The sequence below is a fragment of the Pristiophorus japonicus genome, chromosome 5 (assembly GCF_044704955.1).
Source record: "Pristiophorus japonicus isolate sPriJap1 chromosome 5, sPriJap1.hap1, whole genome shotgun sequence".
Lineage (NCBI taxonomy): Eukaryota > Metazoa > Chordata > Chondrichthyes > Pristiophoridae > Pristiophorus > Pristiophorus japonicus.
In genome coordinates, this window is record NC_091981.1 from 279,634,709 (window position 1) to 279,648,056 (window position 13,348).

Here is a 13,348-nt window from a genome sequence, read left to right on the forward strand (position 1 = left end):
TTCCACAGGTTAACAACTCTGAGTGAAGAAGTTTCTCCTCATCTCAGTGCTAAATGGCTTACCCCTTATCCTTAGACTGTGTCCCCTGGTTCTGGACTTCCCCAACATCGGGAACATTCTTCCTGCATCTAACCTGTTCAGTCCTGTCAGAATTTTATATGTTTCTATGAGATCCCCTCTCATCCTTCTAAACTCCAGTGAATACATGCCCAGTCAATCCAGTCTCTCCTCATATGTCAGTCCTGCCATCCCGGGAATCAGTCTGGAACCGTCGCTGCACTCCCTCAATAGCAAGAATGTCCTTCCTCAGATTAGGAAACCAAAACTGAACACACTGTTCCAGGTGAGGCCTCACCAAGGCCCTGTACAACTGCAGTAAGACCTCCCTGCTCCTATACTCAAATCCCCTAGCTATGAAGGCCAACATACCATTTGCCGCCTTCACCGCCTGCTGTACCTGCATGCCAACTTTCAATGACTGATGAACCATGACACCCAGGTCTCGCTGCACCTCCCCTTTTCCGTATCTACCGCCATTCAGATAATATTCTGCCTTCGTGTTTTTGGCACCAAAGTGGATAACCTCACATTTATCCACATTATACTGCATCTGCCACGCGTTTGCCCACTCACCTAACCTGTCCAAGTCACCCTGCAGCCTCTTAGCGTCCTCCTCACAGCTCACACTGCCACCCAGTTTAGTGTCATCTGCAAACTTGGAGATATTACACTCAATTCCTTCATCTAAATCATTAATGTATATTGTAAATAGCTGGGGTCCCAGCACTGAGCCCTGCCGCACCCCACTAGTCACTGCCTGCCATTCTGAAAAGGACCCGTTTATCCCGACTCTCTGCTTCCTGTCTGCCAACCAGTTCTCTATCCACGTCAGTACATTACCTCCAGTACCATGTGCTTCAGCCCTTCGAGTCTGTTCCACCATTTAATTAGACCAAGGCTGATCTGTAACCTAACTCCATCTATCCACCTTGTTTCCGTAACTCTTAATACCCTTACCCAACAAAAATCTATCAGTCACAGTTTTGAAACTTTCAATTGACCCACCGCCCCAGCCTCAACAGCTTTTGGGGAGTAAGTTTCAGATTTCCATTTGTGTGAAGAAGTCCTTCCTGACATCACCCCTGAACGGCCTAGCTCCAGTTTGAAAGTTATACAACCTTGTTCTCGACTTTCCCACCAGAGGAAATCGTTTCTCTCCATCTACCCAATCAACTCCTTTTAATCATCTTAATCGCCTCAATTAGATTGCAGTTAATCATAATGGAATACAAGGAAATATACCAACATGAGTTTTTGGTTTGATTCCTGGTCTGTGGTTGGTTAGCTGGTTCCAGCCAGTGTGGCGGGAGAGGCCCAACGAATTAAGAACATAAGGAATAGGAGCAGGAGTAGGCCATTTGGCCCTTCGAGCCTGCTCCGCCATTCAGTAAGATCATGGCTGATCTGATCATGGCCTCAACTCCACTTCCCTGCCCGCTCCCCATTACCCTTTACTCCCTCATCGCTCAAAAATCTGTCTATCTCCGCCTTAAATATATTCAATGACCCAGCCTCCACTGCTCTCTGGAGTAGAGAATTCCAAAGATTCACGACCTCTGAGAAGAAATTCTTCCTCATTTCCATTTTAAATGTGCGACCTCCTTCTTCTGAATTGATCTCGGCGACCTTGGGATTGGAAGGGCGAAAATCAGCCAACGTTCTCCATGCCATAATTATCGAGTGAAGGCTGCTGCGAAGGGCTTGTTTGGTGGAGCTTAAGTGATGGGATAGGAGCTGGCACTTGCTGTTACCTTTCTCCGCTGTCCTCCTCATGGACGGACAGCCTTCTGACGGACTCTCTCAGGTCCGGCCAGTTGGCCGAGGTACCGGAAGCTACCAGTGACCATGGAAGTGGACCTCCGAAAGACGTCAACACCTTCGAAAGAGGAGGAGGCAGTATTTGCAGGAACAAGACGCAATGGATACAATGGGAAAAATTGCAGACTCCGTGCTTTATGTTCCCAGCTTAATTGAATGCCAGTGGCCTTCCTATCACAGTGAAGCCAACGCTTATGCAATGTTTCCTCTTCATTATCCCGGCCAATATTAATGTTGACGAGTATTGTTATGACTCCGGTGCCTGCATAGATCAGTTGTGGGTGAACAGCTCTGCTTTTTCAAAGTAGCAATTCAGTTTGTCAGGGAACGTCTCTGGCTCTGGTAAAACGAGTACTTCATTGGCTGTGAAGCACTTTGTGATGTCCCGAGGTTGTGAAAGGCACTATATAAATGCAGGTTATTCTCTTTCTTTAAAACGAATGGGTCTTTGTTGCTTAAACTTCAGATCAGCACCAGACTCTCCATTTGATGTTCCAGGTGTTCAGTCGGGTGATAAATACATAATGCAGGAATCTTTCAGCGAGAGAGAGGATGGGGTAGATTTGGTTTAACCAGCTCATGCAGATTACAGGGTGGGTGGAGGGTACTAGTCTTGAATTTCTCAGCTTCCTGCTGACTTTCCAAAGGAAGAAAGACTTGCATTTATATAGCGCCTTTCACTGGACGTCTTAAAGTGCTTTACAGCCAATGAAGTATTTTTGGAGTGTGGTCACTGCTGTAATGTGGGAAACGCGGCAGCCTATTTGCGCACAAGCTCCCACAGACAGCAATGTGATAATGACCCAGATAATCGGTTTCTGTTATGTTGATTGAGGGATAAATATTGGCCAAACACCATGGATAACTCCACTGCTCCTCTTCGAAACAATGCCACGGGATCTTTTACATTCACCTGGGAGGGCAGACGGGGCCTCGATTTAATGTCTTATCCAATGTTGGGGAAGTCCAGAACCAGGAGTCACAGTCTAAGGGTAAGGGGTAAGCCATTTAGGACGGAGATGAGGAGAAACTTCTTCACTCAGAGAGTGGTGAACCTGTGGAATTCCCTATCACAGAATGTTGTTGAGGCCAGTTCGTTGGATATATTCAAAAGGGAGTTAGTGTGGCCCTTACAGCTAAAGGGATCAAGGGATATGGAGAGAAAGCAGGAATGGGGTACTGAAGTTGCATAATCAGCCATGATCTTATTGAATGGCGGTGCAGGCTCGAAGGGCCGAATGGCCGACTCCTGCACCTATTTTCTATGTTTCTATCTCCTCGCTAGTTTGCTGAGAGCTGTACCAGCAGTGCCAGGTTTATATATAAACCAATGAAGCAACCAGCCTCCAAATCTTCATGTGACGTGGAATTTAACAGCCTGTTCCAGAAAATCAACAAATGTAAAAAGAAACTGATGGTAACAAAAAAAAAACACTATTTGTGCTGAAGTGATTCTACCTCGAAGATCTCTGGAAGCTATTCCGTGTTCCAGTTCTATTTGGCTCGTTTAGATTTTTTTATTATTAGCATTCGGGGAAACATTTTGTTCTTCAGCTCGGAACTGTATTCAGTGAAGGTACATTAGATGTGGGTTGGTTGATTGGAACTCCGTCCAGTCATTCTGGGCACAATACTCTTAGTAGCTTCAAGCGTACTGACGCTGTAAGCCTGTGATTGATTCAAGTACACCACAATCTAGCCAACAAATTCTATTGAAACTAGCAATGTTATTATTTACCGCTACGTATTATTATCTGTGTGAGTCGGTACCCTATAACACAGTGCATTCGCACACTCAACCACTGAGTGGGGGGGGGGCGGCTTTTTTTAAAATGCACACATTTCTACTTGCTCTTTCCATCCTCTGACTGCCTCTAATTTCTACCCATCCCCTCCTCCCTCCTACCTCAACACCAGGAAGGTTCACACTGGATCCGGTTTGTGGTGCTCACTAAGTGCACTGATTCGTTACCGAGACAGATGAAAAGAGAGTTCTGTCCCGGTGGGTTGTACCGGAGCCTGCGACACACTCTGGTTGTACAGCAGATAGAGAAGGGAAGAGCTGACATTCAACTCTCATTCCAGTAACATAAAAGAAAGATTTGCATTTATATAGTGCCTTTAATGACGACAGAAAGTCCCAAAGCGCTTCATGGCCAAAGTAGTCAAAGTGTTATAATGTAGAGAACAGCAAGCTCCCACAGAGAGCACTGTGAAAATGACCAGCTAATCTGGTTTAGTGATGTTGGTTGAGCTGTAAATATTGGCCAGGACACTAGGGAAAATCCCCCCCGCCCCCCCACTTTTCTTCAAAATATTGCCGCGGGACCTTTTACATCCACCCGGGAGAGCAGCCGGGGCTTCGGTTTAACATCTCGTCCGAATGACGGCGCCCCCCCCCTCCCCCTCCCCCCAGTACTGCATTGGGCGTGTTGGCCTGAATTATGTGCTCCAGTCTTGAACCTTCTGACTCCGAGACATGAATGCTACTCACTGAGCCACAGCTGATACCTTAGCAGCAACCAGCAGCTGGGGCCTGCTTAACTCACAGCCGGAATCAAGTAACGGGCGAAATGCGCGCTGCCTTATTTAGGAGTTCCCTTCAACAAATGACGTGTTGCAGTGAAACATGTTGACTTAATGGAGACCTGGTCTGTACACTTTCCCCTAAAACATAACTGTGCGCTGTGGGAATGCAGGGGTTGGTTCCATTCATTCATTGAATGAATGAATGAATGAATGATTCATCCATCCATTTGTCATTTCCTCGTTTCCAGAGTTTACCTTATTAACACAGCTATAAGAGTACAGGAACCTGGGGGCTCGACAAGGTGGATGCAGAGAGGATATTTCCACTCATAAGGGAAGCTAAAACTAGGGGACATTAGTCTCAAAATAAGGGGCAGCCCATTTAAAGTTGAAATGAGAAGGAATTTCTTCTCTGAGGGTTGTAAATCTGTGGAATTCTCTGCCCCAGAGAGCTGTGGAGGCTGGGTCATTGAATATAGTTAAGGTGGAGATGGACAGATTTTTGAGCGATAAGGGAGTAAAAGGTTATGGGGAGCGGGCAAGGAAGTGGAGCTGAGTCCATGATATTGAATGGCGGAGCAAGCTCGAGGGGCCAAATGGCCTACCCCTGCTCCTATTTCTTATGTTCTTATGAACTGTCGGCATCGTGCCCACTGGATTTGAAGCTTTACCTGCCCATTTTGTATGGTATCGTGTTGTGCTAATCTTGATTGATTGATTGATTGCTTTGTGTGTGTTTTGTTTGTAATGTAGCGTTGAATGGGTAACTGTGCCCTCTGATGTGATACAAAACCATAGAGACCAGCAAGATGCCAGATTTGGTCATCGGTCCATTTTGTAATGGCTGATGTCAGCCAAGGAAGCAATTGGGGTTGGGGAAGAGGGGCTGAAATTAGGCAGTGACCCTTACTCGGGAAGGAGAAAATCAGCCATCGGTATCTTATCCAGCGAGCGCTGTGGCAAAATGCGTGTCTGGTGGAGGTCAGGATTGAGCTTGGCCTGTGATTCCACCCACAGTCGAGTAGCCTGCTGCAATGTATTTGCTTAAGAATTAATAGCAACACATTGCTATTAAGAACTAGTTGGTTTATTAACAAAGGTTTAACAATCACACTACACATTACCAGTTCATCCACTAGGCTCACAACTGCATACCTCATTGTGGATGACCTAGACCCAACTGACTGGGGTTTTATTGAGTCTTGTGAACATCACGTGACTGGCTAAGCCACTCACAATGCAACAGCTCTGCAACTATTTTTGTTTGAACTATAAATGAGGGACACTAAAACCAACAAATGTAATCAAATTAAAATTTGGTTGCCGGGGGTGATAATGCACTCCAGTCCCTCCGGCGCCCACCTCTCGCGGAAGGCCGCGAGCGTACCGGTGGACACCACGTGCTCCATCTCTAGGGACACCCTGGCCCGGATGTAAGCACGGAAGAGAGGCAGGCAGTTAGGCTGAACGACCCCCTCCACCGCCCGCTGCCTGGACCGGGTGATGGCCCCCTTGGCCGTGCCCAGGAGCAGCCCTACGCAATAGCTCTACAAACCTGTGAGCATACTCGCAGGTGCGTGCGTACGTTACCCCGGTCAACACTCGCCCTCTGTGCCACACATGGACGGACGGACGATGGCCACGTGGATGGGTTTCGGGAGGGCGGTCGGTTATGGTAGAACCACACTCCAGCACGAACTAGCCTCTTCAGGGGAGATGGGGTGATAACCTGAGGTTAGGTTGAGGAATTCCTGCCTCCACCGCATGGCTTGCAATCACCGTGCTGATATCGAGAGAGCCAACCTCTATGCTGCAGTATACAAGTACTGGATTAGTGACTGGAGTTCATGATATTTGAAGTGCTTAATTCTGTGTTTCCTTTTTGTTTACAAAAAAAGGACAAGCTATCCTGGCAGAATGAACGGGATATTTACACCACGCCCGGGATGAAACACGAGAATGTTCTACGCTACATTGGATCTGAAAAGCGTGGATCAAACCTTGAGATGGAGCTCTGGCTCATCTCTTCCTTCCATGAACGGGTAGGGACACTGTCAGTATTCAGATAATGGAGACCAATGTTGCCTCTAATTTGTTTTCGGGCTGCGCGGCCCATTCACAACTCCGCTGCTCGGGAGCTCCAGGCCTCTGTGTGGCCACCAAGCTTGACGTGAACGTTGCTGGAGAGCCAACAATGTGACCACATCAGTGTAACGCTGACCCACATTGGCTCCTGATCCAGCAGCGCCTCGATGTTTAACATTCCCATCCTTGATTCCAAACCTTCCTCCAGCCCAGCAATCCTGCGCGATCACCACGTTCCTCCAATTGTGCCCTCTTGCAGATCTCTGATTATAATCACTCCACTCTTGGCAGCCGTGCCTTCAGCTGCCGGGGCCCTATGCTCTGGAATTCCCTCCCCAAACCCCTCCACCTCTCTCCTTTTAAAGAAAGAAGGAAGGACTTGGATTTATATAGCACTTTTCACGACCACCAGACATCTCAAAGCGCTTTACAGCCAATGAGTACTTTTTGGAGTGTCGTCACTGTTGTAGTTTAGGAAATGCAGCAGCCAATTTGCGCACACCAAGCTCTCTCTCAGTACTGCACTGGAGTGTCAGCCTAGATTTTTTTTAAGACGCTCCTTAAAGCCTACCTCTGTGACCAAGTCACCTGCCTTAATATCTCCTTATGTGGCTCGGTGTCAAATTTTGTTAACGTTCCTGTTGAGCATCCTGGGACCTTTTACTACGTTATAGACATTTATTGCTCATCCTTTAGTTTCCCTACTGGCTGGGTTGCTAGACCACTTCAGAGAAGAGATAAGAGCCAACCACGTCGCTGTGGGACTGGAGTCATGTATAGGCCCAGTTCCGTGGGGTAAGGACAGCATGTCTCCTTCCCCAACAGATATTAGTGAACAGAGTTTGTAACAACAAGCTGATGGTCATTTTTACTGCTAGCAGCTTTTTTGTTCAGTTCAAAAAAAAATATGGAAATAAGAAGCTGGCATCAGAAAGTGATCATGAAGCTGTCTGATTTTAAAAACCCAACTGGTTCACTAATGTCCTTCAGGGAAGGACACCTGCCTTGAGGGGAATTGATGCATTACTGACAAAAGCATCTTTTTCCACATGTAATATTTATTATATTATATTATATTATATTATATTATATTAAGTTTGAACATATTGATGTACTTCTGAAAGAGATGAGGATCTTCATGTTGTCATACAAGTCGGGTGATCTTTGACCCGGGAGCAGTCGATCGACTTCTCCCTGTGGCCGAGGAGCTGCTCCCGGAACCACAATGCGGATTTCGTCCCCTACGGGGCACAACAGACGTGATCTTTGCAGCGCAACAGCTGCAGGAAAAATGCAGGGAGCAGCGGCAGTCCTTATGCATGGTCTTTTTGGATCTTACAAAGGCCTTTGACACTGTCAACCGTGAGGGTCTCTGGAGCGTCCTCCTCCGTTTCGGATGCCCCCAAAAGTTCGTCAACATCCTTCGCCGGCTTCCCGATGACATGCAGGCCGTGATCCTTATCAACGGATCCATTGGTCAGTGCTTCAATACTGGGGATGTTAACCTGGTCGAGGACACTGATGTTGGTGCGCCTGTCCTCCCAGAGGATTTGCAGGATCTTGCGGAGACATCGTTGGTGATATATCTCCAGCGACTTGAGGTGCCTTCTATACATCGTCCATGCCTCTGATCCATACAGGAGGGCGGGTATTACTACAGCCCTGTAGACCATGAGCTTGGTGGTAAATTTGAGGGCCTGGTCTTCAAACACACTTTTTCTCAGACGGCCGAAGGCTGCACTGGCACACTGGAGGCGATGTTGAATCTCCGCGTCAGTGTCTGCCTTTGTTGATAGGAGGCTCCCGAGATATGGGAAATGGTCCACGTTGTCCAGGGCCGCGCCATGAATCTTGATTGGAGGGCAGTGCTGTGCGGCGGTGACAGGCTGGTGAAGGACCTTTGTCTTACGGATGTTAAGCGTAAGGTCCATGCTTTCATATGTTGAATCTCTGCACCAATTCATGTCCGGACCGGGGTCAAACAGGGCTGCGTTATCGCTCCAACCCTCTTCTCAATCTTCCTCGCCGCCATGCTCACCTCCAATCAACAAGCTCCCTGCTGGTGTGGAACTAAACTGCAGAACCAGTGGGAAACTGGTTAACCTACGCCACTTCCAGGCCAGGTCCAAGATCACCCCAACCTCTGTCGTTGAGCTGCAGTATGTGGACGACGCCTGCGTCTGTGCACATTCAGAGGCTGAACTCCAGGATATAGTCAATGTTTTCACTGACCAGTATGGACCATCCCCATGTTTTTCAGCCATGAACTCATTGAATGGCGGTGCAGGCTCGAAGAGCTGAATGGCCTACTCCTGCACCTATTTTCTATGTTTCTATGAGGCATATGAAAGCATAGGCCTTACGCTTAACATCCGTAAGACAAAGGTCCTTCACCAGCCTGTCACCGCTGCACAGCACTGCCCTCCAATCATCAAGATTCATGGCACGGCCCTGGACAACGTGGACCATTTCCCATATCTCGGGAGCCTCTTATCAACAAAGGCAGACATTGATGCGGAGATTCAGCATCGCCTCCAGTGCACCAGTGCAGCCTTTGGCCGTCTGAGGAAAAGTGTGTTCGAAGACCAGGCCCTCAAATCTACCACCAAGCTCATGGTCTACAGGGCTGTAGTAATACCCGCCCTCCTGTATGGGTCTGAGGCATGGACGATGTACAGAAGGCACCTCAAGTCGCTGGAGATATATCACCAACGATGTCTCTGCAAGATCCTGCAAATCCCCTGGGAGGACAGGCGCACCAACATCAGTGTCCTCGATCAGGCTAAGATCCCCAGTATTAAAGCACTGACCACACTCGATCAGCTTCGCTGGGCAGGCCACATAGTTCGCATGCCAGATACGAGACTCCCTAATCAAATGCTTTAGGCGGAGCTCCTTCATGGTAAACGAGCCAAAGGAGGACAGTGGAAACGTTATAAGGACACCCTCAAAGCCTCTCTGGTAAAGTGCGACATCACCACTGACACCTGGGAGACCCTGGCCGCAGACCGCCCGAGGTGGAGAAAGTCCATCCGGGAGGGCGTTGAGCTCTTCGAGTCTCGATGCAAAGTGCGTGCAGAGGTCAAGTGCAGGCAGCGGAAGGAGCGTGCGGCAAACCAGCCCCACCCACCGCTCCCCTCAACGAATGTCTGTTCCACCTGTAACAGGGTGTGTGGCTCTCGTATCGGACTGTTCAGCCATCAAATAACTCACTTAGGTAGTGGAAGCAAGTCTTCCTCGATTCCGAGGGACTGCCTATGATGATGATGATTGATGCATGGTAGTGCAAGAGTTAATGTAGTGGTGTCCTGGCCAATATTCATATCTCAATCAACATCACTAAAACTGATTATCAGGTCTGTTATTGCATTGCTGTGTGTGGGAGCTTGCTGTATACAATTTTGGCTACCACATTTAGCTTGTCATTAAAACCCCAACTGGTGTCCTGTGGGAAGGAAATCTGCCGTCCTTGCCTGCTCTGGCCTGTGTGTGACTCCGGTGTGACCCTTAATTGTAGCAGAAGTGACGGTTGCAAATGATCAGACTTGGCCCAGCATCATATCAGGGCAAGGAGCGATGAGAATTAAATGACGGCCCACAGAATGACACTTTCCTTTTAAAAAGGCAAATTTAAGACCGGGGCCCTGGACGTCAATGTGGTCTTAATGTGTGATGTTATTCTCGCGATATGTGTCGTTGGTGCAGCTCTCTGCATTGATCACAAATGCTTCCCAGATGTGAGACTGAGTCCGTGGCCGTAATAAGTGTCATTTCTAAAATTCCGCAATCGCCCTTGATTGATTTGTGTTGTGCTGCGGAAGCCCACAAGGTGACCTCCACCCTGCACTCCTCCAAATACCTTCATAATGAAGTGGGAAAGTGTCTGTGAACCAGACCACACGGGGGGGCTGACCGTCCGGCCGTCCGGGTGAGGCACCATACCTCCCATTGCAAATGACTAACAAATGACTAATTAGCTTGAAACCTGTCACAGCGCCTTGGAGTGCAGGTCCACAGATCCTTAAAGGTAGCAAGCCCCAGGTTGATAAGATGGTTAAGAAGGCATAAGGAATGCTTTCCTTTATTAGCTGAGGCAGGGAAGTTATGCTGGAATTGTATAAAATACTAGTTAGGCCGCAGCTTGTACTGCGTGAAATTCTGGTCGTCACATCACAACAACAACTTGTATTTATATAGCGTCTTTAATGTAGTTAAACGTCCCAGGTCGCTTCACAGGAGTATTACGAGATTACGAGTAGAAAATAACGCAGGTGACAAATGCTTGGTTAAAAAGGTATGTTTTAAGGAGCGTCTTGAAAGTGGAGCTATTAAAGTCAGGGTTGCTCAAGAGGCCAGAATTGGAGGAGCACAGAGATCTGAGGGTTGCAGGGCTGGAGGAGGTTAGAGATGGGAAGGGCGAGGCTATGGAGGGATTTGAAAAGAAGAAAGAGAATTTTAAAACCGAGATCTTTATTGCAAGGGGGCTGGAGTACAAGAGTAAGGAAGTCTTGCTACAATTGTACAGGGCTTTGGTGAGACCGCACCTGGAGTAATGTGCATAGTTTTGGTCTCCTTATCTGAGAAAGGACGTACTTGCCTTAGAAGCAGTGCAACAAAGGTTCACTAGATTGATTCCTGGGATGAGAGGGTTCTCCTATGAGGAGAGATTGAGTAGATTGGGCCTATACTCGCTGGAGTTTAGAAGAATGAGAGGTGATCTCATCCAAATATGTAAGATTCTGAGGGGGATTGACAGGTTGGTGAGAGGTTGTTTCCCCTGGCTGGAGAGTCTAGAACTAGTGGGCATTGTCTCAGGATAAGAGGTCGGCCATTTAAGATCGAGATGAGGAGGAATTTCTTCACTCAGAGGGTTGTGAATCTTTGGAATTCTCTGCCCCAAAGTTCAAGAGTGGTTGGGTATATTCAAGGCTGAGATCGATAGATTTTTGGGCTCGAGGGGAATCGAGGAATATGGGGATCGGGTGGGATAGTGGAGTTGAGGTTGATGATCAGCCATGAACTCATTGAATGGCGGAGCAGGCTCGAAGGGGCCGAAGGGCCTACTCCTGCTCCTAATTCTTATGTTCCTATGGGACTGGCACTGCTCTCGCCTGACATCTGCTCTTGGGTACTGGCACCAGGAGTCATCAAACCACGATCGAGAACAGGAACGCCGGGCAGTTTTTGTCTTCCCAAACTTGGATAGTGGGGAGATAAATAAACAATTGCTGGACCTTCAAGATTGTTTTGATAAATACTGAGTGATGAGCACAGACTTATCCACTGACTTTTTTTGTCTTATTTTTAAACGCAGGGCTCGTTGTCTGACTACCTGAAGGGGAACGTGATCAGCTGGAATGAGCTGGGTCACATCGCCGAGACAATGTCTTGTGGATTGGCCTTCCTTCACGAAGACGTTCCCCGCTGCAAAGGAGAAGGCCCGAAGCCTGCGATCGCCCACAGGTACTGAGTGAGCGACGCGCTGTCACCTTGGGGATCCGGCAAGGGAGGGATCCACCAGTTTATCCAGAGAGTGGCTGAGCCATGCAGAGTCGGATGGTTATTTTCCCCTCCCCTGAGTTAGCTCATCATCCAGAGTGGTGGTAGAGGCACCACAATATGGCTCCACGACTCGGGATAAGGAGGGCAACAATTGCCACGGTGCCCATCGGGACCCGTGTTGGCCGTGCCTGGTATGTGAGTGTCGGGGTGAGGACATAATGCGGCCTATCTGTACTGACTGCACCACAACAGTGTTCACTTTCAAGGCTTAGAAATGGGCTGTGGGCAACTGGGGCAGAGAGAGGAGACAATTAGTGTTGAAACCGCCCAACTTGTGTCATTAAACATAGGAACAGGAGTAGGCCATTTAGCCCCTCAAGCTTGCTCCGCCATTCAATGAGATCATGGCTGCTCTGCGATCTAACTCCATATACCCGCCTTTGGCCCATATCCCTTAATACCTTTGATTAACAAAAAGCTATCAATCTATGATTCAAAATTACCAATTGATCTAGCATCAATTGCCATTTGCGGAAGAGAGAGTTCCAAACTTCTACCACCCTCTGGGCCCAAGTTTCGAGCCGCGCCTAGAACGGCGCAGTCCCGACCTGGACGCCCGTTTTTCGCGCCACAAAGTGCGCCTAAAAAAACCTCCAGATTCTCCACCTCCCTGCAGGTCCTCTGGCCCTCGGCGCAGCGCAGCAGGAGCTGTGGGGGGGCGGAGCCAGGTCCCTGCGCCGAAAACAGTGCCGGGACCTCTGCACATGCGCGCTACAGTGGGCGCGCGTGTGCAGTAGCTCCAGGCGTCCGAAACTGTGTGAGAGGGGCCCAAAGCACGCAGCCCCTAGCCCTGGCCGAATGGCCTCACTGGGGCTGCTTGAATAAGGCTCCTCCCACGGCTAGCTCCTGCTTCCTCCTGACCCGACTTGACTCCCGCTTCCCGCATCCGGACCACACTCCCGCTTCTCCCCCCCCGCCCGCCCACGGACCCAACCCGACCAGACTCCCGCTTCCCCCCGCCCCCCCCAGGACTGAACCCAACCCGACCCGACTCCCGCCTCCGGACCGGACACCGACACCGACCCGACTCCCGCTTCCCCCGGCCCCCGGACTGGATCCGACCTGACCTCCCTCCCCCCGACTTGACCTCCCTCTCCCTTCCCCCGACCTGACCTGACCTCCCTCTCCCTCCCTCCCCCCGACCCGAACCGACCTCCCTCCCTCCACCCCCCCGGACCCACGCTCCTCCCGACCCGACCCAACGCCACCTACCTGTAAATCTGGTGCTGGGGATGGGCCCTGCCCGAAGTCTCGGGCCCGGCCCATTCAGCCTCCCTCCCCCTTCTCCTTTCCC

At 49.3% G+C, this 13,348-nt stretch overlaps 1 protein-coding gene across 1 annotated transcript in view; it reads left to right on the forward strand.

Moving 5' to 3' along the window:
- The window catches only part of acvr2ba (activin A receptor type 2Ba), a 229,877-nt gene that overhangs the window by 187,117 nt on the left and 29,412 nt on the right, over positions 1-13,348 (forward strand). Inside the window, exons 6-7 of the mRNA XM_070880119.1 lie at positions 6,306-6,449; positions 11,807-11,955. Of these exons, the coding sequence (XP_070736220.1) occupies positions 6,306-6,449; positions 11,807-11,955 (293 nt within the window). The remainder of the gene's footprint in view (positions 1-6,305; positions 6,450-11,806; positions 11,956-13,348) is intronic.